Consider the following 22,159-nt stretch of genomic DNA (forward strand, 5'->3'; position numbering starts at 1 on the left):
AAATACATAAATAAAATCCATCTTTTAAAAAGTTATTGAATAAGCCAATATGTTATCTACTCATCCACCCACCCATCCATCTGTTCATCTACCCACACACTTGTACACCCACTCACAGAGATGTGCCAGTTGCTTGCCTCTCTAGTTTGCCTGCCCACCTGTCTACCTACTGCTCACCCATCCTTCAGACTATCCAGCCCTCTCCCACATGTGCGTCCATTTGTTGTTTACTTCTCTGTCTTCTCACCCATCTATCCATCCACAGGCTGTTAGGGAAAAAAGGCCTTGCAGAAACAAAAAGGAGTGAGACATCTTTCCCACACTTCCAGAGACTCCTGTGCAAACAGAAAGGGCAGGAAGCATGGTCATGACACCCAGCCACTTGGGCCATGGAATGCACATTTCTGTTGCCCCCTTTGGCAGGAGAGCCCCCATCTGGAGTTTGCCACCTTGGCCCCGCAGATGGCCCAGAACCCCATGACAGGCCTGAAGGGGCCCTACTCCCTACCCCACACCCGTCTTCCCAGCCAACCCACCAGCTCTGCATCCCTCCTCATCATGGTGAGGGGTTATTGGGTCCTTGCTCTGGAAGGATCTGCCCCTCCAGGGTGGGCTGGGGCCCTGGTGGACCTGCCTTCCAGCCCTAATAGTGCTCCCTGCTGGCCCCTAGCTCTGTGTGGTGATGGTTTTCCTAGTGTCTGTCATCACTTACCGTGAGATCATCAGCATTGAAATGTTCCACACGGGCAACCCTGTGCTCACGACCCAGGTGAGTGCCTCTTGGAGCAATGGAGGGTGGGACTACTGTCCCAGATTCCAGGCACAAGGTGGGAATCTTCAGATTCTTTCTGCCCCTCCACATGGCCTGGCTCAGGGTTATGGCCATCACTCTGCCTGGGCTGGCAGCATTGCCAGCATCAGCAATTGAGCTCAGCCTGGTCCTCACCCTCCTCTTGGGCCAGGTCTACCTCACTGGCTAAGCAGCTTGCCAGGTGGGGTGAGTAAGGGCAGGGTGTCACAGGGGTATCCTGGCATCAGTTGGGATGCAGGACTGCCCGCATCTCAGTTCCTGCAGCTCCCACTTGGGTGTCCCCAGCCTGCTCAGTCATCCTCAAATGAAGGTGGCCGGGGGCATGGCTGGCCTTAGGTGAAGGTGGGTTGTGGACAGAAGCAAATGAGCTGACCCAGTGGGCTGGGCCTGCCCCCTTACACTCAATAGAACTCTGACCAGCTCTGCCCTTTGCCGAGAGATGCACAGAACCCAGACTCGCCATGAAGATGCCCCCACTTCCAAAGTCTTCATCTTCCAGTTTGTCAATTTCTACTCCTCCCCCTTCTACGCAGCATTCTTCAAAGCAGGTGAGGACCCCTGACCAAGGCTGTTGACTCCCAGTGAAGTCCCAGCAGAGTGGCAGTGTCCTTGAGCCTCTAGATTTCTCTACTAACATCTTGCTGTTGACTTGAAGTTGGCCCTTGATTTCCCTGGACTTCAGTTTTCTCAGCTGCAATATACCAACACACCATTGGGTAAATGTGAAACTAACACCTGGATTCACTCACTCAACCGTCACTGAGTGGCACAGGCCTGACACCCCACCTCCCATTCCTGACATTTGGGTTCATCACCATCTTTGTGGGGGCCTTTCCACTGGGCGCCCTGGACTGGATGCTGGGGGCACAGAAATGAACCAGAGCTGGGCCTTCCCTCTGGGAGCTTCAGTTTTTAACAAAGACAGGTCCGGAGTTTTCAAGGGCTAGACTCCCAGGAGGTGGTGTTACTGTGTAATCGCCATTGTCATTTGGCAGGAATGGGAGAGAGAATCACCAAAAGAACCCACACCCCCTCCCCCTCAGCAGCATGACTCCCTCTTCCTGGTCCAGAAATACTCAACCGGCTTCTCATGGGCTGAGCAGTAGATATGGGCCATGGTCCCAACCGGTCTTGGGAACATGGCCTAAATGGGGGCAGTGGGACAAGCTGTCCCAGCAGCCCGATCACCAGAGTTATCTCTCAATGGGTGGGAGGCCAGAGGCTCAGGAGCACAGCAGGGAGAGGGGTCAGCCTCAGCATGGAGTTTAGCTGTGGCCTGGATCCAGAGGGGGAGGGCACATTGCCAACAGACCCAGTGGGGCTGAGGGTTTGTGGGGTGCCCTGGGGAGTGCAGCAGGCTGCTCGGTATATGGATCGGGGACACAAGTATCCTGGCCCAGAGAGCCGGCTCTTGAGGAGTGGGAGGCATCACCCCTCAGGTCTGGCAGGGGCAGGATCTGCTTCTTAGGCCAGCCCCTAAGCTCTGAGTAAGGTGCCACGTGTCTGCCCATTACAGTGTGGCCTGGAGGCTGCCTTCCTAAGCTCAGCAGCTCTTCATCACCGTGGCGGGCAGACAGCTGGCCGCAAAGTGGAGGAGTTCATCAGGCTGTGGGTGCAGGGAACGACCTGGGGTTGGGCCTAGTCAGGCTGGGGCAGGGGGCCTGCATGAGAGCTAAGCAGAAAAACCCCTGACTAGGGGTCAGGACACGGGAGCACAGGTCCTAGTTCGGCATTCTGTAAACTCTGACTTTGCTCACTGGACATACCTCTCCTAGAGAGCTGAGTGGATTAAATGATATGCTGAACGGGAAAGAGGGGGGCTCTCTTTTCGTATTTTAGAGAGGGGAAGGACTTCCAGAGACCAAGAATGGCCGTATAGGAAGCGCAGATTTTAAGAGCCCTGGACTCTGGAGTCCAACAAACAAGGACTTGAGCCCTGGCGCCACCATTTACAACTGGGGGAGCCCTGGGCAAGGTCTCTGAGTCTCCATTTCCTCATCTGTAAAGCGGAAATGATTGTGGTGCCTATCTCCAAGGGACTGGGAGCATAGAAATGGCTTTGTCTGTCCCAGGAAGCTAAAGGCCTGGCAGCAGAAGAGACAGTTGGTGGGGCTGGGGGACATCCAGATGGATCAGGCAGGAGCAGCGGTGTTGGAAGGAGGACTCTGAGCTCATCCACTGCAGGGGCCTCTTTGAGGAAGAGAGGTGCAGCAGGGTCCCTTGGTGTGTGTGGCGGGGGGCTGACCCAGCAGGGAAGGTGACCCAGACCTGACACTCCCCAACCCCAGTGCTGCGGTTTGGATTCATCACCATATTCGTGAAGGACTTACCACTTGCTCCTCTGTTTGCTCTGCTGAGCAGCTGAGTGAAGATCTGACTGGATGCCCACAAGTTCCTACTGGTGGCTGGTGGCTGGTGACTGAACGGACTCAGGACATCGGGATCTGGATGCTCCTACTCGAAACCATGGCCCACCCTTCCATCATGGTGAACGTGAGGGGAGGAGGGGAATACAAGGTCACAGGGGGTGAAGATCAGAGACTGGGAGCAGGCTCGGGAACAGGGAAATGGGGGCTGAGGCTAGAGATCGGGGCGAGAGATTGGGAAATCGGGGCAGAGAGCTAGCGCCCCTGGGCACAGGTTCATCTGCCCGCGAGAGTGGAACCAGACCCGTCTGGGCCCGGAAAGGCGGCAGGGCCTTCCCGCCTGGAGCCCCTGCAGTTTTCTTCACCGCCTTCCCCTCGGACTTCCTGCCACGTCTCCCATACCGGTAGGAACACCGCAGCCGACTGCGCGGCTCTGTCAGCTTGACGCGGGAGCCCGCACCTCTGGCTTACCTTACCCGGGGCAACCGCGCGTCCCGCGAGCGGGAGAGGCGGCCTGGAGAGGCGGAGCACGGAGGGGACGGGGCGGGGCGAGGAGGGCGGGGCCGCCGGGAGGGGGCGGAGCGCGGAGGGGCCGGGGCCCGCGGGAGGGGCGGAGCGCGGAGGGGGCGGAGCGCGGCGGAGGGGCGGGGCCCGGGGCGGGGGCGGGGCCTTTGGGAGGGGCGGGGCCGTGGTTCTGTGGAGCCTCTGGCCCGGCCCTGGGGGCGGGGCAGTGGGCTTGTGGGCGGGGTGGGGCGGGGCGGGGCCTAACTGCAAGCGCAGGAAGCTGAGTCCGGGGGGCGGACTAGAGGGCAGAGCCGGCTGAGGGTACTGCTAACCTGGCAGGGCCAGCCTCCAGGGTGGGGAGGGTGGTGGAAGTGCCGATCGTGGGGCCGAGGGCCTTGCGGGACCGAGCGCCCTCCGCAACCCAGGTACAAGGGCTTTCGCGACGCGAAGAGAAATCTCACCCTCGTCTGCGGGAAGCCGCTGGCTGTGCGTGTGGGCTTCATCATCGCCTGCGAGGTAGGCTAAGCCCTTTGGGCGCTGGACAGACCAGAGTCCAAGTTAAGGCTGTGCCGCCGACTGGCTGTAAATGGGGTATGTTACAGAACAGGATCTACTTCATGGGGTCGCCATCAAGACTGGGTGGCGAGCACGTGCACAGCACAGTAGGTGCTCAGTGAGTTAATTAATGTCACGACTAATACTAATACCTCTTGGCCATAGTCCTGGAACTCCTCCTATCTTTGCTCAGGATCCTCTTTCTCTAGCTCTGATTCTAACAGGTTCTTAGTGTAGGAGTTCGCATTGTACCTCTGTGTCTTTGGGCAAATGACAACCTCTTTATGCTTTGGCTTCTTTACAGGTGAAACAGAAGTAATATACTCACTCCCTAGAGTTGTGAGGATTAATTGAATGAATACCCGGAACCCCTCAGAATAGTGCCTTGCAGTACCCACTCAATGGACATGAGTTTGAGCAAACTCCGGGAGTTGGTGATGGACAGGGAAGCCTGGCATGCTGCAGTCCATGGGGTCGCAAAGAGTGGGACACGACTGAGCGGCTGAACAACGAAGTGCCTTGCACTTAGTAAACACTTGGCAGAGTAAGATCGCTAAAGCCATCGTTCTCTTTCACCGCTCCCTTCTCTTCAGCCCCTCATCCCTGGCTCGTGCTCGACCTGCCAGCCGCCCTGGCTACTTAGGTAAGGCGCGGCCTGGCCGAGCAGGCTCTAGCGAACAACGCGGAGGCGCTGCTTGGGTCAGTGTGGCAGGCGGGCCCTGTCCCCACCCCTGACCACGCCCCTCTGCCCACCTCAGGCCCAAGGTCGGCGTTCTGGCCCCGCCCCCTAGTTTGGCCCAGAGGGAGAATTGGCCGCTGGCTCGCTCATCTCCGCCGGGCCCCGCCCATCACCCGCCCGCTCCGCTCCCCTCCTTTTGTATTACGTCCACCAGAGCCCCTTCTGCTCTGGAGGGTCTTCCGCTTCGGCTTGACCCAGCCTTGCTTTCCTTCCACTGCAGCAGGAGGCGTTGTCCCTGGAGCCCAGGACGCAGGGTCCAGAGAAGCGAGACTTCCTTTCCAGGACCCTAATTCTCCCAGGATCCTCCCTCCTTTGGGGGCCTCTGCTTTCAGCTAGGGGTCAAGGCTGCGGTACCTTAGCCAGCGGCCCCAAGGTCGGCCCAGGAGTTGGGGTGAGAGGGCTAGGGTTCTCTGAAAACCCTTAGCCCTGCATTGCCTCCCTCTGCACGTTCCCAGTCTCCTGCCCCTTGAGCAACGCTGACAGCAAATCTCTCTACACCCCACAGTGCCACCTCTCTACGGACCCCTGGTCCCCACCCACCCTGCAGTGTCTACTCATTACCTGCCGATGTTCTGGGGGCCAAGGTGGATATGAAGGAGTGAAGGGGCCTAACCTCTCCAACTGAATGGCTACCAGTTGGCAGGGGAGAACTCACAGGATCTGGGAGTGGACTTCGAAAGGCCCTGTGCTCATCACGGCCTTTAGTACGTCCATAATAATAAAAAGGGTTTAGTTAGGACAGCTGAGACACCTCCCAGTGGACTTTCACACACTCTTCACCAGACCCTCCCCAAAGTCTGGTGAGGCAGTGCCAGGCAGTTGTTGAGGGCACGGATTTGTAGTGGAGTCACAGGCCTGGGTTTGAACATTAATTCTGACTTTTATATGCTGTGTGACCTTTGGCAAGTTTAATTTCATCATCTGTAAGATAGGGACTTCATAGAGCTGATGAGAGATTTAAATGGGATAATGTACTTAACCTGTGCAAGTCTCATGTCCTCAACTTGTAAGTGGGAGCAGTTACAGCATCTATCTCATAGGGTTGTGGTGGAGATTAAATGAATATTTAGTGTGTGAAGTGCTCAGAACAGTACCTGGCAGATTAGTGTATAATAGGAGTTACTAGCAACAGGAGCACTAGTATTTGTACACACTCACATCAAATGAAGTGAAGTGAAATTTGCTCAGTCATGTCTGACCCTTTGCGACCCCATGGGCTATACAACCATAGACATGAGTGTTCCCTGCATAGATGCTGTGAAATGTGAAAGTTCAAGTCACTCAGTCGTGTCCGACTCTTTACGATTCATGGACTATACCGTCCATGGGATTCTCCAGGCCAGAATACTGGAGTGGGTAGCTGTTCCCTTCTCCAGGGGATCTTCCCAAACCAGAGACTGAACCCAGGTCTCCCACATTGCAGTCAGATTCTTTACCAGCTGAACCACCAGGGAAGCCCAAGAATACTGGAGTGGGCAGCCTATCCCTTCTCCAGGGGATCTTCCCGACCCAGGAATCAGGTGAATTCTCTACCACCTGAGCTACCAGAAAACCCCGTTATAGACGCTGCCGCCTGGCTCAGAGAGGACCAGCACCCTGCAGAGTCCTCAGGGTCCCTGATGAGTCCAAGGCTCATCATTCTCTGAGATGCTCCCCAGCCCCAAGAAGTCCCCTGAGCACGTCTCACATCTGGGAAGCTGCCGCAGAAGGGTGACCTGTCCCCTGGGAGGGAAAGCAGTGCCTCCCCCATCTTTAGGCTGTCGGCCTGGGGTCCTTTCAGAGCCTCTCCTGGGCATAGGACTCCCATTGTTCCAGCCCCCTCTCGTACCTCAGACTGGCCAGACCGGTTCTGGGGAAGGGGGCGGGGAGCAGGCACGTTGGGACAGCGGCCTGCCCGCCTGCGAGGTTCTCTCCGCCCTTGCCTCCCCTCTCGCTACCCCACACAATACCCAGGAGCTTGCATTGCCTGGCTCAGGGGCCATGCTGACATCGCCCCCTGAGGACCTGGCTGCAACCCCAGAGCCCCCAGGGTGGCCTGGAGCCCGGGACCGTGCTGGAGGCTGGACGGAGCTCCCTGGTTGAGGTAGGGCCCCCGCCGGCTGCCAGCAGCCCCATCCTCCTCCCACCAGTCTTCCCAAGCGAGTTCTTTGTGCAGCCTCCCAGGCCTCTGATCCTGGCCCTTGGGCTTCCACTGCCTGCCTGGCCTCAGTATCCTTTCCAGCCATGACCTCCCACTTGGCTCCCCCCATCAAGAAGAAGAGGCGCCCTGGAGGGCCCTACTCCTCGGGCAGCAGGGCAAGGGGCACCATGGAGGGGGCAGGAAAAAGCTTGGCATAGGAGGTCAGAGATGCTTTCTCGGACCATACCAGTGTCTAGGGGCCCTCCCTGCCAGCCTTGAGGAGTGGGTCCATTGTCCATGGGATGAGTTCCCCCTGGATGGGACCCTCTGTCGACTTAAAAAAAAAAGCACAACCTGAGAATTGTGAGTTAAGTTTTATTTGGGGCAATATGAGGACTGCAGCCCTGGGAACAGTTTCTCAGAGTTACTCTACAGATGGGGACACTCAGGCCCAGGCCCAGGCTTTGATTCGTCTAAAGTCACACAGCTGGTCAGTGTCAACACAGGGCCTTGAATGTTGGCAGGGGTTCTCCCCTGTGGGTTCCCTTGCCTAGTGGGCACCAAAGTATCCTGTGATCAGGTCTTGAGCAGATAATGTCCCTATTACCTGGGACCACTCTCTTCCTGAGAGTTTTTTTTGGGTCTAGCAGAGATAAGCTATAAACACTCTAGCACTGAGGTTGAGTGGACCACATCCATGGAAGGCCACAGGGCTGGCATCCTGGCTGGATGGTCACTCTCATTGTCCCTTGGCCTGGGCAGAGACGGAGGCTAACCCACCTCTGACCTCCTCCCTGGGGACCTGCCTCCAGCCTTGTCTCCTCCAAGAAAGCCTTACATGTCTCCCTCCATTTACCCAGGCTTCTCCTCTGAGGCTTTAGTAGGGGGTGCTCCTTGGAATTCCCTGGAGGCCCAGGGGGTAGGACTCAGCGCTTCCACTGCGGGGAGCACGGGTTCGATCCCTGGTTGGCTAACTAAGACCCCACATGCTGTGTAGTGTGGCCAAAAAAATTTTTTTTTAAATATGAGATGCTCCTGCCCCCAGGGTTCCATGTTTTGCTCATTTATCCCTGCAGCTGACATGGGGAGGGGGGTTTCTCTCAGCCCTCTAGGGGCTTCCAGAACCCAAGTGGGGAGAATCTCCCAGGATATAAGGGAGCAGAAGCACACGTGTGTTCCTGCACAGGCGTACCGACAGAAGCAAGTGGGACTTCTGTGTGAAGGGCTTCTGATTCCAGCAGGAAAAGAGACCTGTCTGGTGGGCAGTGGTCCTGTGTCTCCTGCCACATCCTCCTACAAAACAGGATGTGTCTCAACTTCACTGCCTCAGTTTTCCTGCCTGTGTAATGGCCCAAGCCACCCTTCTGACTAGAGAAAGACTAAGAGCACTCAGAAGAATGACCATCAGCTGCAAAGCTCCCCCTGTGCTGGAGCTGTACATGCATTATTCTGTTTCTTGGCCACACCATGCAGCATGTAGGATCTTAGTTCCCAGGGAAGTCCCCTTGCATTATTCTCACTTTTTTAATCTTTATTTACTTTTGGCTGCGTTGGGTCTTAGTTGCCGCCTGCGGGCTTCTCTCTAGCTGTGGCGAGTGAGGAGCAGGTGGGCTCTCTAGGTGAGGCGCACGGGCACGCGGGATCTTAGTTCCCCTACCAGGGATCAAACTCAAATCTCCTTGTCGGAAGGCGGATTCTTAACCCCTGCACCACCAGGGAAGTCCTCTTAATTCTCACATCAGCATTTTGACTCTTTACTGTCCTGTTCACCAGATGAGGAAACAGACAGACTTGCTCCCTGTGGGGAGGGCCTGGAGAAGTCCATGGTCCTCAGGAGCCGCCCCACCCTGTGCTCCAGGCAGGGGGTGGAGGGGCTGCGCTCTGGGGAACCTGGGCACAGACCAGCGGCCCCCACTGGATCTTCCCCTTCTTCCCTCCCCACCAGGCTCACTGACACTGTCGCTGTTGCTTTCATGCTAAAGATTTCTCCCTCTCTCTGTGTACTGGACCCCTGGATATTTCAGTCAGGACAGTTTGCTATCACTTCCTTCAGGAAGCCTTCCGGGAATGCCCGGGTTGAGATGAGCCCAGCCCTCTGCTCTGACAGTTCCTCTGGGCTGGTTCTTTCCAACCTGGATCGTAACTGTTTTTGTTTTGGCTTCCCCACGAGACTGGCAATCCCGCAGGGCATGAAACATTTACCCATCCGTCTCCTCCAGTTTTTCTGGGCTTCACATCTGTCTCTGAGTATCCGGTCTGTCTGAAATTTTCAGTGTCTCTGTCTCTCTGTCTCCATCTCTGGGCTCCTGAATGTCTCAGCATCTGTGGTTTTCCGGTTTTGAGTGCTTTGGGGTCTCGGTTTCTGGGTCGCTCTCTAAAGCATCCCCGTTCTCCAGCCTCAGCCCCTTGGTCTCTCCGGCTCTGTCTCCTGAGTCTCCCGGCCCTGCCAGGCGGGCGCTGCCCCCTTGGCCTGAGCGGGCCTCTGGGGAGGGGGGCGTCCTTGCTGCCCAGCCTGCCCACAGCAAGGCCAGGCCCCAGGAGGCCCCCGCCCAGCCTGCTGCCTGTTCCCTCCCTCCCTGCCCGCTTGCCTCACCACAGGGCTTGATGAATCAAACTCTTTGTCTGGGTGGGATCTCCCCAGGCCAGCTGGGCAGGGAGAGGGCTTCCCCTGCCGGAGCAGCCAAACACCATCAGCGGCGGGCCTTGCTGGAGAGGTGAGGGGCTGCAGCAAGGGGCCGCGGGGCCAGGGCTGGAGAGGTGAGGGGCTGCAGCAAGGGGCCGCGGGGCCAGGGCTGGAGAGGTGAGGGGCTGCAGCAAGGGGCCGCGGGGCCAGGGCTGGGGAGGTGAGGGGCTGCAGCAAGGGGCCGCGGGGCAGGGCTGGGGGACTCAGACCCGCTGACCGGTAGGCCTGTCCTGAGGCTCCGGCAGCCTCGCTGGGGATGACTTCCTGCCCAGAGAGGACCCACTCAGCTTGTCCTGTTCCTGGGGCTGGGAGATGTGGTCCCCTCTCTCTCCCCAAGCTGGGGTGCTGGGGCTCTTTCCTGCCCTTCTCCTGGGAGGGCCCAGCCTGTCCTGGGTGGTGGCCCGCCTGCCAATCTGTGACCCTCCCAGCCAGCTTGGCATGGGTGTGGGCACCACTCAGTACTGAAGCCTGCAACTCTGGGCACAGGAGGGGAGGTTGGGTAGCACCAACAAGGATTTCTGGGCCTGTGTGTTTGTATCTGCATCATGGTGTTGTGAGTGTGAATGGAACAGGAGTGTGAGAAAATTTGAGAGGATATGTAAATATCTGATGGCTCAGCGTGTGTTTGTGAAAGTGAGTGAATATATGTACTTGTATAAAAAAAGTGTGTGTGTGAATGTGTGAGCTGTGAATTTGAAATGTTTGAGGGTATCTGTGAAAGTATGTATGTCAGTGTCTGCAGTTGGAAGAAAATACTTGTGGATATACATGGAACAGAAGTGGGTCTGTGTGACAATGTATATATCTGTATGTCTGATCACATGTCAGCGAGTTAGGAAATGTACAAGGTGCTTAAAGGCACAGACTCAGAGGCTAGACTGCCTGGGTTTGAATCCTGGCCCCACTATTTACCAGATAACCTCTGTGCTTCACTTTCCTCACCTATAAAATGGGGCTAATGATAGTATCAAATCAGGGGATTTCCCTGGTGGTGCAGTGGTCAAGAATCTGGCTTCCAATGCAGGGAACTTGGGTTCGATCTCTGGTCAGGGAACTAAGATCCCTCACGCTGTGCAGCAACTTGAACCTGCGAACTGCAACTAAAAAGAAAAAAAAGCGTCAACTCTGGGTTGTTGGGGCTTCAGAGGATTAAACGAACTACTATGTGTAAAGTGCTTGGCCTGTCATTAAGTAAGTGCCAAGTAAGCATTAGCTATCACTATATAGTCAAGTGTGTGAGTAAGCTTGTACAAATGTGTGTACATGAGACTTCGTCCAGGCCTCCAGGACATGGTGCTTACTAGCCACTGCTGTCCCGTGCCTTGCTCTGATGCCTTCTCCCCTGCAGGCCCTGGTGGGTGGCGGAACAAAGGAGGAATGGACTGTGGGCCACCTGCCACCCTCCAGCCCCATCTGGCTGGGCCGCCTGGCAGTGCCCACCGCCCAGTGGCTGTGTGCCAGCAGGAGAGCCTGTCCTTCGTGGAGCTGCCCATCCTGCAGCCTCCAGGCCCCGTGTGTCTGGATCTCTTCCCCGTGGCTCCAGAGGAGCTGCAGGCGCCTGGCAGCCGCTGGTCCCTGGGGACCCCCGCTCCCCTCCAGGGGCTGCTATGGCCACCGCCCCCAGGAGGCGCGGACACCGAGCTCTCCACCAGCGGGGGAATGCGGCCCAGCAGGGCTGGCAGCTGGCCACACTGTCCTAGTGCCCAGCCCCCAGCCCTGGACGGACCCTGGAGTTCCCAGCACCCACAGCCACAGCGCCGGGCGAGCCACGGCTCGGAGAAGAAGTCAGCCTGTGAGTCACTCTGGGGGAGGGGGTGGTGGCCCAGGAGGAGGATAGGGGAGGGGTGGGGTGGCTCTTTTAGGACCATTAAGCCCCCAGATTCCCCAAACAGGCAGAACAAGTGATAGAGTTTAGGGATAAGGGACCTGGGGCTCAGAGGAGGCAGGTAACTGTCTGAGGATACGTGGTGAGTGGGTGTCCTGGGCTTCCTGGTCCTCTGCCCACTGCAGTCAGGTACTTGGCTTTCTCCCCACCCCTCTGGCTGACCGCATCACTCTGGGAAAAGATCCTGGCAAAAACATTGGCCTTTCCCTTGGGCACATCCCTCTGATGCCCAGGGTCCCAGGGCAGTGGCAGGGAGGGGAGACCCCACTGGATGCCAGCCTGTGCTCTTTCACCCCACCCCTTGTCAGGGCGCAAGATGCGGGTGTACCAGCGAGAAGAGGCCCGTGGTGGCCCTGAGGCCCATGCTGTCTTCCTGGAGCCGAGTCAGGCCGCGGAGCAGGCACTGAGCACAGAGGAGCCCCGGCCCCTGGGACTTCCTGGGCCGGCTCGCGGGGGCCTCGAGGGGCCTGAGCGGAGGCGCTTCTCGGCCTCTGAGCTGATGACCCGCCTGCACTCTTCTCTGCGCTTGGGGCGGAATTCAGCAGCCAGGGTACTGAGCCCAGGGTCAGGGTCAGGCCCCGGAGCCACCCGAGAAGGTACCAGCTCGCCCCAGGGCCCTAAGAGCAGCAGCAGCGCAAGAGGCAGATGCGAGGGAGGGCGGGATCACTGGACACCTGAGACGCGTGTGGGGCCCCAGTGCCCAGCACTGCTTTTGGGGGCCTCCCTCAGCTCTGCCCTTCTGCAGGGAAAGCGCCTGGAAGAGACTCGCGCAGTGTCGAGATGAGGGTGGACGCCACGGCGACGCCAGCTCCTGTTGAGCCGAGCGGGGTCGACGGCAGCTGGCCAGAGCCCAGGTATCACCTCCCACCCCAGGCTCGGGTCCGAGGCCGGGAGGGGCAGTGATGGGCCCTGACGCTCCGTTTCCCAGGCTGGATGCGCGGGAAGAGCCGGCGCCAGGGCCCCGGAGCGCCAGCGAGCGGCGCCAGTCCCGGTTCCTGCTTAACTGTACGTGGCGGGGTTCGCCGAGGGAGGGGCTGGGAGCTTGGGTACCGAGAAACCGGGATCTGAGGGGCTGAGAGGTCGGGCTTCTGTGGGAGGGAGAAACCGGGACCATAAGTGTCCAGCACAGGGTGCAGCATGCAGGAGGTGCCCAGTGTTCGCGGGATGAGTGGGCGAAGGACCCGAGTCACCAGTCCCGCTCCTCGAACCGTCGGAAAGGCTGGTTAGGCGAGGCGGGCCGCGGGGACGGGGGCAGCGGGGCCGGCGGGCGCCCCACGGCCTCCGCTCTCCGCCCAGCCGTCCTCTACCAGGAATACAGCGACGTGGCCAGCGCCCGCGAGCTGCGGCGGCAACAGCGGGAGGAGGAGGGCGCGGAGGAGGGCCCAGGGCCGCCGCGCGCCGACCTCTCCCCGAGCAGCTCGTTTCGGGCGCAGCGCGCCGCCCGGGGCTCCACCTTCTCGCTGTGGCAGGACATCCCCGACGTGCGCGGCAGCGGCGTCCTGGCCACGCTGAGCCTGCGCGACTGCAAACTGCAGGAGGTGCGCCCGGGCCGGGGGCGGGGGGCGGCAGGGGGCCCAGGCCGGGGGGTGGGGAGGAGGGGCGGGAGGTGGTCCTGGGGCCGGGGGCGGGCGAGACTGCAGGAGGTGGGCCCGGGGCGGGGGGCGCGGAAGGGGGGCCCGGGGTCGGGGGGGCGGGCGCGGAATCCCGGCTGCCTGGGTACCCGGCCCGCGGGACTGCAAACTGCAGGAGGTGGGCGTGGGGTCCAGTGGGGCAAGAGGGGCCACAAAAAGGGGGTCCGTCAATGAGGCTGGTGGGTCTAGGACAGGACAAGGTAGGGCTGGCGGCACGCGGGGACTCCGGAAGGCGGGGGACGGGGGGAGGGGGGAGGGGGCTCGGTGGGGGGCGGGGTCAGCGGGGAAAGGCCTAGGGTGCGGCAGGACCGGGGCAAGGGCTCTAGACCGAGACCCCTGGAAGCCTGAAAGCGGGGCCTGGGAGGGAGGAGCGGCGTAGAGGGTGAAACGCAGGGTGCACGCGGGCCCAGCAGGTCCTAGAGCAGGAACCAGGTCGGCGGGAGGGCGACGGGGGCCCGGCGAGGGGGCGACGGGGGGATGCAAACTTGGGCGCAGCTGGGTTGGAGCCGTAGTAGCAGCAGGAGGCTGTCTCTGAACCCCACCTGGCGCTAGATCCGGAGAGGGCTGGAGAAGGGAAGGGGACTGGGGCTGCGCTGAATCTAAGGAGGCGGTGTCCAGGGCTCGGGGTGCGCTTGGTGGGCGAAGCCAGTGCATTCAGGCCTCAGCCCTGCATCCGCCCTCACTCAGGCCAAGTTTGAGCTGATCACATCCGAGGCCTCATACATCCACAGTCTGTCGGTGGCGGTGGGCCACTTCTTAGGCTCGGCCGAGCTGAGTGAGTGCCTGGGGACACAGGACAAGCAGTGGCTGTTCTCCAAACTGCCCGAGGTCAAGAGCACCAGCGAGAGGTGAGGCATCGGCCTGGCCTCCCGAGGAGTCGGGAAGCCAGGCTGCAGCTGGCTGGGCTCCCGCCTCTGGGGTCTCCTCCTGGCCCCAGCCCTGACCCCTGGCTGCCCTTTCAGGTTCCTCCAGGACCTGGAGCAGCGGCTGGAGGCGGACGTCCTCCGCTTCAGCGTGTGCGACGTGGTCCTGCAGCACTGTCCCGCCTTCCGGCGTGTCTACCTGCCCTACGTCACCAACCAGGCCTACCAGGAGCGCACCTACCAGCGCCTGCTGTAGGCGCTCTAAAGGGAGGGGGGAGGGGAGCGGGGTTTCAGGCGGCGGGAGGTGCAGAGGCCCGGCTGAGGAGGGGTGAGCTGGGAGGGGCGGGGTGCCTGCCAAGGGCTCTGTGACCCTGAGGAGGCCAGACCTGCCGAAGGCCCAGAGGGACTGCTGGAGGCGGGGATCCTGGCGTTGGGGCCCCTGTCATCGCAGACTCTCTCCCGCCCCCACTGTCCAGCCTGGAGAACCCCAAGTTCCCTGGCATCCTGGCTCGCCTGGAGGAGTCTCCTGTGTGCCAGCGGCTGCCCCTCACCTCCTTTCTCATCCTGCCGTTTCAGAGGATCACCCGCCTCAAGATGCTGGTGGAGGTATCTGAGGGCGCAAGGCTGTGGGGAGGGCTGGGTGGGAGAGAGACCCCTTTATCTCCGCAGCCCCCTCGGGGCACCCAGGGCTGGTCCCTGGGAGAGACCACACTGCCTCGCTGCACTGACTCCACCTTCCAGAACATTCTGAAGCGGACAGCGCAGGGCTCTGAAGACGAAGACATGGCCACCAAGGCCTTCAATGCACTCAAGGAGGTGAGCTCGGCAGGGAGGAGGTGTCTGGCTCCCAGGGGCCTCCCCAGAACCCCTGTGTGTCTCTAAAGGAGCCTTAGTTTTCAGAGTCCCTGGTCTCCAAGTGGGAGCCTGAGGCTGGGCTGAGGGAGTCAGGGCTGGGGGTGCTGCGGGTGACCCCCTCCACGGTCTCCCCAGCTGGTGCAAGAGTGCAATGCCAGTGTGCAGTCCATGAAGAGGACAGAGGAGCTCATCCATCTGAGCAAGAAGATCCACTTTGAGGGCAAGGTATCTGCCCTCAGCTGGGGGGGAGCACCCGGAGGGGCAGCCCTGTCGCCTCCTCCCTGGGGGCTGCGGGCCAGTTCATCACTGTCCAGCCCTCCCACCCCCTGCCCTCTGCCTTCTGCCCTCTGCCCCTGGCCTGACCCCTGCCTCCTCCATCCCCCTAGATCTTCCCGCTGATCTCTCAGGCCCGCTGGCTGGTTCGGCACGGGGAGCTGGTGGAACTGGCACCCCTGCCCGCGGTGCCCCCTGCCAAGCTGAAGCTGTCCAGTAAGGCGGTCTACCTGCACCTCTTCAATGATTGCCTGCTGCTCTCCCGGCGGAAGGAGTGAGTCGGGGCAGGATGGGGGTGGTGGTAGATGAGTGTGGAGCTCTCTTTCTGCACCAGCGGGCTCACAACCAGTCCACTTGCCAGGCTCTGCTGCCAGGGCACCGTAAAGCTGAGAGGCTCCCCCAGGAAGGGCAGAGCCAGGGCAAGTCCGTCTTCTGGACCTGAGAGTCAAGGGCTGGACTGTGTGCCAAGAACTTTGAAGCTGCTCTGAGCTTAAGCGAATTGGAAGGAAGATATACGCTCAGTCGAGCCCGACTATTTGCGACCCCATGGACTGCAGCCCACCAGGCTCCTCTGTCCATGGGATTTTCCAGGCAAGAATACTGGAATGGGTAGCCATTTCCTTCTCCAGGGGATCTTCCCCACCCAGGGCTAGAACCTGGGTCTCCTGCACTGCAGGCAGATTCTTTACCTACTAGGCTGTGAGGGAAGCCAATTGGAGCAGAGACTAAAAGAACAACCGCCCCTGAGCCACAGTGATAATAACGAACATCTGAGCACCTTTTCTGTGCCAGGCATGCTATGTGGATTTTTCCCTTTAATCCTGAGTGTCTTCCCGGAAAGTAGCCTCTCTGGTTATTCTCGAGATCATGGAGCTAGTGAGTGCAGGAACCAGGAGGAGGTCAGGTCTGTCTGATGCTAGATCCCAGGCTCTGTTGTTGTTTTTTTTTTTTTTTTTAGTTCTACCAGTTTATTGCTACCAGCCCATCTCCCTCCACCCTCATGCACGTGTGCTCAGTCATGTAACCCCATGGACTGCAGCCCACCAGGCTCCTCTGTCCATGGACTTTTCCAGGCAAGAATACTGGAGTGGGTTGCCATTTCCTTCTCCAAGATCCCAGGCTCTTAACTACTGCTCTATCCTGTTTTCCATCTGTCAAATAGAGGCTACCATGTAGGGAGATTCACTGTGATAATAACACATGGAGAGGTTAGCACAGAGCCTGGCATATACTGAACACTCATTCAGCATTAGCTGTGATTATTACAAGTCTGGGATGCGAGAGAAGACTGCCTGAATGAAGCAAGCCTGAAAGATGAGGGGATGAAGGATGGATGTCTTATGCCATGGAAAGAGTTCAGTTCTGATTTATTTATTCGTTCAGTGAAGCATCATTGAATCCCTGTTTTGTACTGGGTCCTCCAAAGGATGTTGGGAACTTAGAGATGAATGAGATTTGTTCTCTGCTCACAGGAGCACTCATACCAGTGAAAATAATCCTGATAACCACCTGTTCAGGGTTTTGATGGAAGGTTTAACTGTACTGTAGTACTCCCTGGTATGGGATGAGAGTCAGTAAAACTTCATAGAGAAAGGAACGTTTGAGTTGGGTTTTGAAGAATACATAAGAGTTTTCCAGGTAGAGGTGATTAGAGAAATATAGCCAAGTTACAGAAGGATGGAAGAGCAGAGTATGACTGGGAGGTGATGAAGCCTAGTGTGGCTGCATTTCTAGAAAGAAAGGGCAAGAGAGGGAAGTTGGCGTGTTGAAAGCCATGGCAGAAAGGTTGGACTTTCTGAGAGCAGCAGGGAGCATGGAGAGTTAAGCAGAGGAGGGACACTTTACTCCTGGCCAGTTTGGAGAACGGGCTGGAAGGGAGGGACCAGAAGCTCCTGTGACTGCCCAGATGAGAGCAGAGGCTCCAGAAGTAGTAGTGGGCTTGGGGATAAGTGAATTCTGGGGACAATAAGGAGACAGACAAGCAGGACACAGCCGCTGGCCCAGTGTGGGGGCGGGGGGGGGGAGGCGGTGAGCCGAAGGCCTGAGTGTCCTCGGGCGACTTGGTGGCGTCTTTTGCTGGAATGTGGGCCTGTGCGGGGACCTGGTCTGGAGTGGAAGACACTGGTTTTCTCTAGACCGGCTGACACGAAGGAACTGATGGGACCCCCTCCATCTACCCACCCACCTGTCTTTCTTAGAAGGGTTCATCAGACCCGAACAGCGGGCCTGGCAGAGTCAGGTGCTGTGATGCCGCAGCAAGTCAGACAGAGCCCACCGCCTACACTGGTTACAGAGGCAGAGGCGAAGCAGTCTGCAGACCTCAGCGGGGAAGCTGCCCAGGCGGCTCTCTGGGACAGAGGCTCCAGGAAGAGGTTCAGAGAGCGGAAAATGTGCCCGGGGCAGGGACTGTCTCCATCACCTCCCGCCTGTGCCAGGGAGATTTCAGCCCTCAGTTTGCTGACTGCCCTGTGCAGCCTCGCTTCCTTGAGGGTCCTCGGACAGATGACGCCTTCTCTTCTCCTCCAATCAGCAGTCACCTCGTCCCGAGGGTGGGGCCAGGCTGACCTCGCCTCCCCTGGTCTAGGCTGGGGAAGTTTGCCGTCTTCGTCCACGCCAAGATGGCAGAGCTGCAGGTGAAGGACCTGAGCCTCAAGCTGCAGGGCATCCCGGGCCACGTGTTCCTCCTTCAGCTCCTCCACGGGCAGCGCACGAAGCACCAGTTCCTGCTGAGGGCCCGGACGGAGTGAGTGGGCCTGGGCTTGGGGAGTGGACCCCTCAGGCAGGGGCAAGGCCTTTCATCTCTCACTCAGGATGGTGGCATAAGGCTGGAGCTGGGCAGCACTGGCATCCAGGGAGTCCTGGACCTGTTCTGTGCCCATCCTCAGAGCTGGGTGGGCACTGGCTTGGGTGGGCCTTGGGGTGGAAGAGGCCTGACCCGGGTCCCACGTCTGCACATCATACCCTGTCCTCCCAGCCCTGGTTTCCCCACCGTGGCCCCGGGAGACTGCAGTTCTCATGTTGGGACAATTTGGCCTTCCTCTCCCTAGGAGTGAGAAGCAGCGGTGGATCTCAGCCATGCGCCCCTCCAGCCCCCAGGAGGACGAGGAGGCCATCAGCGAGGGGGAAGGTAGCAGCCTGCCCCCCATCACTAGGGCCACGTTCCCGGGGCTGGGCACCGCATCATGCTCCCCTTCCCCCGGTTCTGGGCACTGTGTTGCCCACGGAGCCAGCAGGGAGAGGGGTCAGCTGGCCTGGGGGCGGGGGTGGATCTGCAAAGCCCTGGAGGACAGGCCAGCTTGACATAGACCAGCTTCCACGTGCAGTCAGCACCCTGGAGAGGATGAGCCTTGTCCATCCTCCCATGTCGTCCCCGCAGAAGCCCGTTTTACGAGTTAGAAAACAGATTGCAGAGGTCAAGTGGCTTGTCCAGGTTCAGCGGTCAGCGGCCAAGCTGGAACTGGAACCGCGTCTGTCTGTCGCTCTGCGTCAGTTGCAGAGGGGCCAGGGTGCGGGCAGGGTGGCGGCAGGCTGAGGGATCTGCTCTGCTGATCCAGAGGCTTCTCTGGGCGTGAAATGAGGCTGGTGAGCCAGGGTGCAGCCCGACCAGAGGACCCCTTGGTATGGTAGGAGCCAGGTAGTTATGGAGAGTTTCTGAGCAGGGGTGTTAGTGCTGAGCCAACGAAAAGGAAGGTAAGAAGCTCATTTCCACCCAGTACTGTCCATGTGCCGGGGTGCCGAGGACTTTGCATATGCCTTTATTTTCTGCCTGCAAGGAGGGAGACCCAGTGCGATCGCTGGCTCGGGGAGATCACTTGGAAAAGGAACGGCTACTCCTCACGACAACGCTCTTAGGTAGATTCGTTCTTCATATCTGAGAAAGCTGAGGCCCAGGACTGTTAGGTAACTCGCCCAAGGCCACAGAGCCAGTCAGCTGGGATTCAGGCCTGATCTGGCCCCGAGGCCTGCGGTTTTCCCGACCCTCCCAGTCCACCTAGTATGGTAGAAGGGGCTGATGCCTGCAATGGAGTCCATTCTCTGACTGGTGCTAGAGGTACTGTTTGGGCCAGAGGGTGAGCTTGCCCCTCCGAGGAGGTGGTCAGGGAAGACCGCTGAAGGACGGGGAGGGGCAGCCGTAGTGGTATCTGGGAAGAGCACTCTTGGAAAGGAAAACAGCCATGCAAAGGCCCTGAGGCAGGAGGGAGCCTAGCGTGTTTGGGGAACAGCAGGGTGATAAGTGTGTGGCTGAGCTTCTTGACTGAGGAGGAAGGGGAAGGTGAGGGAGGTGAGGAAGTGAGCAAGGGACAACGCCAGACTGTGCAAGGCTTTGGAGGCTGTGGGAGGACTTTTATTCTTAGGGGAGCGGGAAGCCCTGGAGGGTTATAAGTGAGAGCAATGTGGTTTGAGTCTCAGCTGAGAAGGATGGACTGGAGGGAGTATCAGAGCAGCACGAAAGGACATACAAAGTGTGCGCGCTCAGTCGGGTCCGACTCTGTGAACCCAGGGGCTGCAGCCCGACATTCTCCTCTGTCCATGGGATTCTCCAGGCAAGAGTACTGGAGGGGGTGCGATTTCCTCCTCCAGGAAGATCCTGACCCACGTCTCGTTCATCTCCTGCCTTGGCAGGTGGATTCTTTCCCACTGCGCCATACAAAGGGGCCGTTACTGTTTTGTAGAGACAATTAGACCAGGAGGTCAGGAGCAAAATATTGAATTGAGCTGGGATGCTGAGAGCCAAGGGCACAGAAGTAGTAATCGAAGCTCAGAGGGACTGGACTCAGAACTTGTGTTTAGGGTCAGAGAGGAGAGTGGCCAGGGTGGCCAGGGGAAGAGCTGCAACATCCACTCTCTTTTTTCCCTCCCTCCCGTTATTTCCTCCTGCCTCCCCCCCCCCCCGCCCCATCCTACCCTGGGGACTCCCTCACTCTCCCTTGGGTTCTCAGACCACCCCCAGGTTCAGTGTGTCAGAACATACAAGGCATTGCAGCCAGACGAACTGACCTTGGAGAAGACGGACATCCTGGCAGTGAGGATGCGGACCAGTGATGGTGAGAGGGCCCTCCTGGAGAGGCCTCCTGATGGGAGCTTTGGTGGGCAGGAGGCAGCTAGATGGCTAAGCCTTCACAGGAAAAAGTGACACCAGTGTTGATCCACCATAGCAGGCAAGAATCAAGTTAGACAAGAAGATGAACTTCTTGCTTGCAAAGATGTAGGATTGAGAGTAACCGATGGGGGAGAAGTGGGGAAATCCCTCCTCAGAGAGCATCGGGAACAACAGATCCGAAGTCCATCTACAAGTCTGCTAGAGGTGTGCCCCTTCCTGGCCCCAGGAGATGCTGAGATGATGTCCTCTCAGCCCTGGGGTGAGGACGGGGCTTGCGTTAGGGCCCAGGTGTTCCTTGCATGCCACTGACTCTGCCCCCGGCCTGTGTGCCCTTAGGCTGGCTGGAGGGGGTGCGCCTGGCAGATGGTGAGAAGGGCTGGGTGCCCCAGGCCTACGTGGAGGAGATCAGCAGCCTCAGTGCCCGCCTCCGGAACCTCCGGGAAAATAAGCGGATCACAAGTGCCACCAGCAAGCTGGGGGGGCCCCCCGTGTGAAGGCGGCAGTGGCCCGGGATGCCAGCCCCGTGCCGGCGCCTGGACAGGTCTGCAGGGGACCTGCGGCCTCCCCACATCCCATCTGCTGCTGCTGGGGCTTCTGTTCTGATGCCTGGCTTCGAGGGTGCAGGCTGCACGCAGGCAGGGATTGCCTCCGAAGAGTCTCCCCTGTCCCCCTGCTCCTCCGAGTCCACAGTTCAGGGACAAGGGTCGTTTATCCCTCTGGCTTGGGGGCCACAGCTCATGCCCTCTGGAATCTGGCCTCCCTTTCCTGCCCTCCACCCTGCCCGAGTCTTGGTCCCTCTGGCAGGGACCTGACTGCCAATGGCTCTGGTGCTGATGGGTGCTGGGACCTCTGTGTAGACAGATCTGGAGTCTCTGGCCTGAGCCTGTGTGGGCCCTGGTTGCTGTGACTCACCTGTAAATAAACTCCCGTGATGCCTTTGCTTGGAGTCTGTGAGCCTTATGGTATCGCTTGCACCCTAGCCCCGTTTCCCAGCTAAAGATGGGGGGTTGGGCCTCTCCTGTGGTCCACGGTTAAGGATCCACCTTCCAACGCAGTGGATGCGGGTTCGATCCCTGCTAAGACCCCACGTGCCCCAGGGGGCAACTAACCCTGGTGCCGCACCTGGAGAGGAGCCCGCACGCCTTCAGCTGCTGAGCCGGGCCCTTGAGCGCCTGAGCACTGCGGCTGGAGAAACGCAGCCCTGGAGCAGCCAAGGGAAAAGGTCTGGAGGAGCTCTGACTGCTCACCTCCCCCTGGGATGTGCCCTTCTGTAGAGTTCACCTCTCGACCGGAGGATGATGAGAGAGGAGCTGCACATCAGTTAGACTGCTTTGGGCTGCAGTTAGCAAAATAACAGATTCAAATAGGCTTAAATATTAAAGAGCATTTATTTGTTCTTGGATTTATTTCTTACAGCTTCTTTAACAAATGATCACAAACTAAGCGATTTAAAAACAATAGTAATTTCTTCTATCTGTTCTGGAGACCAGCATCCTGATGTCAGTATCTTTGAGCCAGAGTCCCGGTGTCAGCAGGGCTGTGCTCTGTCTGGTAGGGAAGGTGTGCTCTAGGGGGGCTCTAGCGGCTCCCTGGCCGCTTCTCGTGGCTGCCAGCATCCTGTGGCTTGTGGCCGCATCACTCCAGGCTCTGCTTCTGCCGTCACATTGCCTTCTTTGTGTGTCTGTCTGATCTCCCTCTTTTAAGGATATGTGTGGTTGCATTTGGGGCCCAGCCAGATAATCTCCCCACTCCATATCTTTCATTTAAATCCCAT

The 22,159-nt window shown here is 58.9% G+C and overlaps 1 protein-coding gene and 1 long non-coding RNA gene across 3 annotated transcripts; one reads left to right on the top strand and one right to left on the bottom strand.

Moving 5' to 3' along the window:
• LOC145540537 (uncharacterized) lies at positions 1–3,720 on the bottom strand. The gene is made up of 4 exons (XR_014078381.1): positions 3,649–3,720; positions 3,142–3,287; positions 713–1,502; positions 1–335 (listed from the first exon to the last, which is right to left on the bottom strand). It is a non-coding gene; the product is annotated as an uncharacterized LOC145540537 (long non-coding RNA).
• Positions 3,721–3,926: 206 nt separating this feature from the next.
• On the top strand, positions 3,927–21,324 carry ARHGEF19 (Rho guanine nucleotide exchange factor 19). Of its 2 annotated transcripts, XM_081580953.1 has the most exons (17): positions 3,927–4,197; positions 4,541–4,879; positions 11,126–11,569; positions 11,971–12,258; positions 12,408–12,516; positions 12,591–12,667; positions 12,959–13,200; positions 13,981–14,141; positions 14,256–14,408; positions 14,633–14,762; positions 14,898–14,972; positions 15,147–15,236; positions 15,398–15,558; positions 17,869–18,027; positions 18,332–18,411; positions 20,225–20,329; positions 20,722–21,324. In XM_081580953.1, the coding sequence occupies exons 3-17, from the start codon at positions 11,155–11,157 to the stop codon at positions 20,877–20,879; spliced, it is 2,403 nt and encodes an 800-aa protein (XP_081437079.1). In that variant the 5' UTR covers positions 3,927–4,197; positions 4,541–4,879; positions 11,126–11,154; the 3' UTR covers positions 20,880–21,324. The 2 variants fall into 2 exon arrangements, with proteins under 2 accessions (XP_081437079.1, XP_081437078.1); XM_081580952.1 differs by lacking the exons at positions 3,927–4,197; positions 4,541–4,879 and having other exon boundaries at positions 10,963–11,569.
• The last annotated feature ends 835 nt before the right edge of the window (positions 21,325–22,159 follow it).

The sequence above is a fragment of the Giraffa tippelskirchi genome, chromosome 3, assembly GCF_054371585.1.
Source record: "Giraffa tippelskirchi isolate mGirTip1 chromosome 3, T2T-mGirTip1v1.2.pri, whole genome shotgun sequence".
Lineage (NCBI taxonomy): Eukaryota > Metazoa > Chordata > Mammalia > Artiodactyla > Giraffidae > Giraffa > Giraffa tippelskirchi.

What these genes read in the sequence shown, in the direction of transcription:
- ARHGEF19 (XM_081580952.1), top strand. Translation starts at nt 11,041, where the DNA reads ATGAGACTTCGTCCAGGCCTCCAGGACATGGTGCTTACTAGCCACTGC. An exon ending in CCCCGGAGCCACCCGAGAAG is followed by an intron (nt 12,259 to 12,407) that starts GTACCAGCTCGC and finishes GCCCTTCTGCAG; the next exon opens with GGAAAGCGCCTGGAAGAGAC. An exon ending in GCGACTGCAAACTGCAGGAG is followed by an intron (nt 13,201 to 13,980) that starts GTGCGCCCGGGC and finishes GCCCTCACTCAG; the next exon opens with GCCAAGTTTGAGCTGATCAC.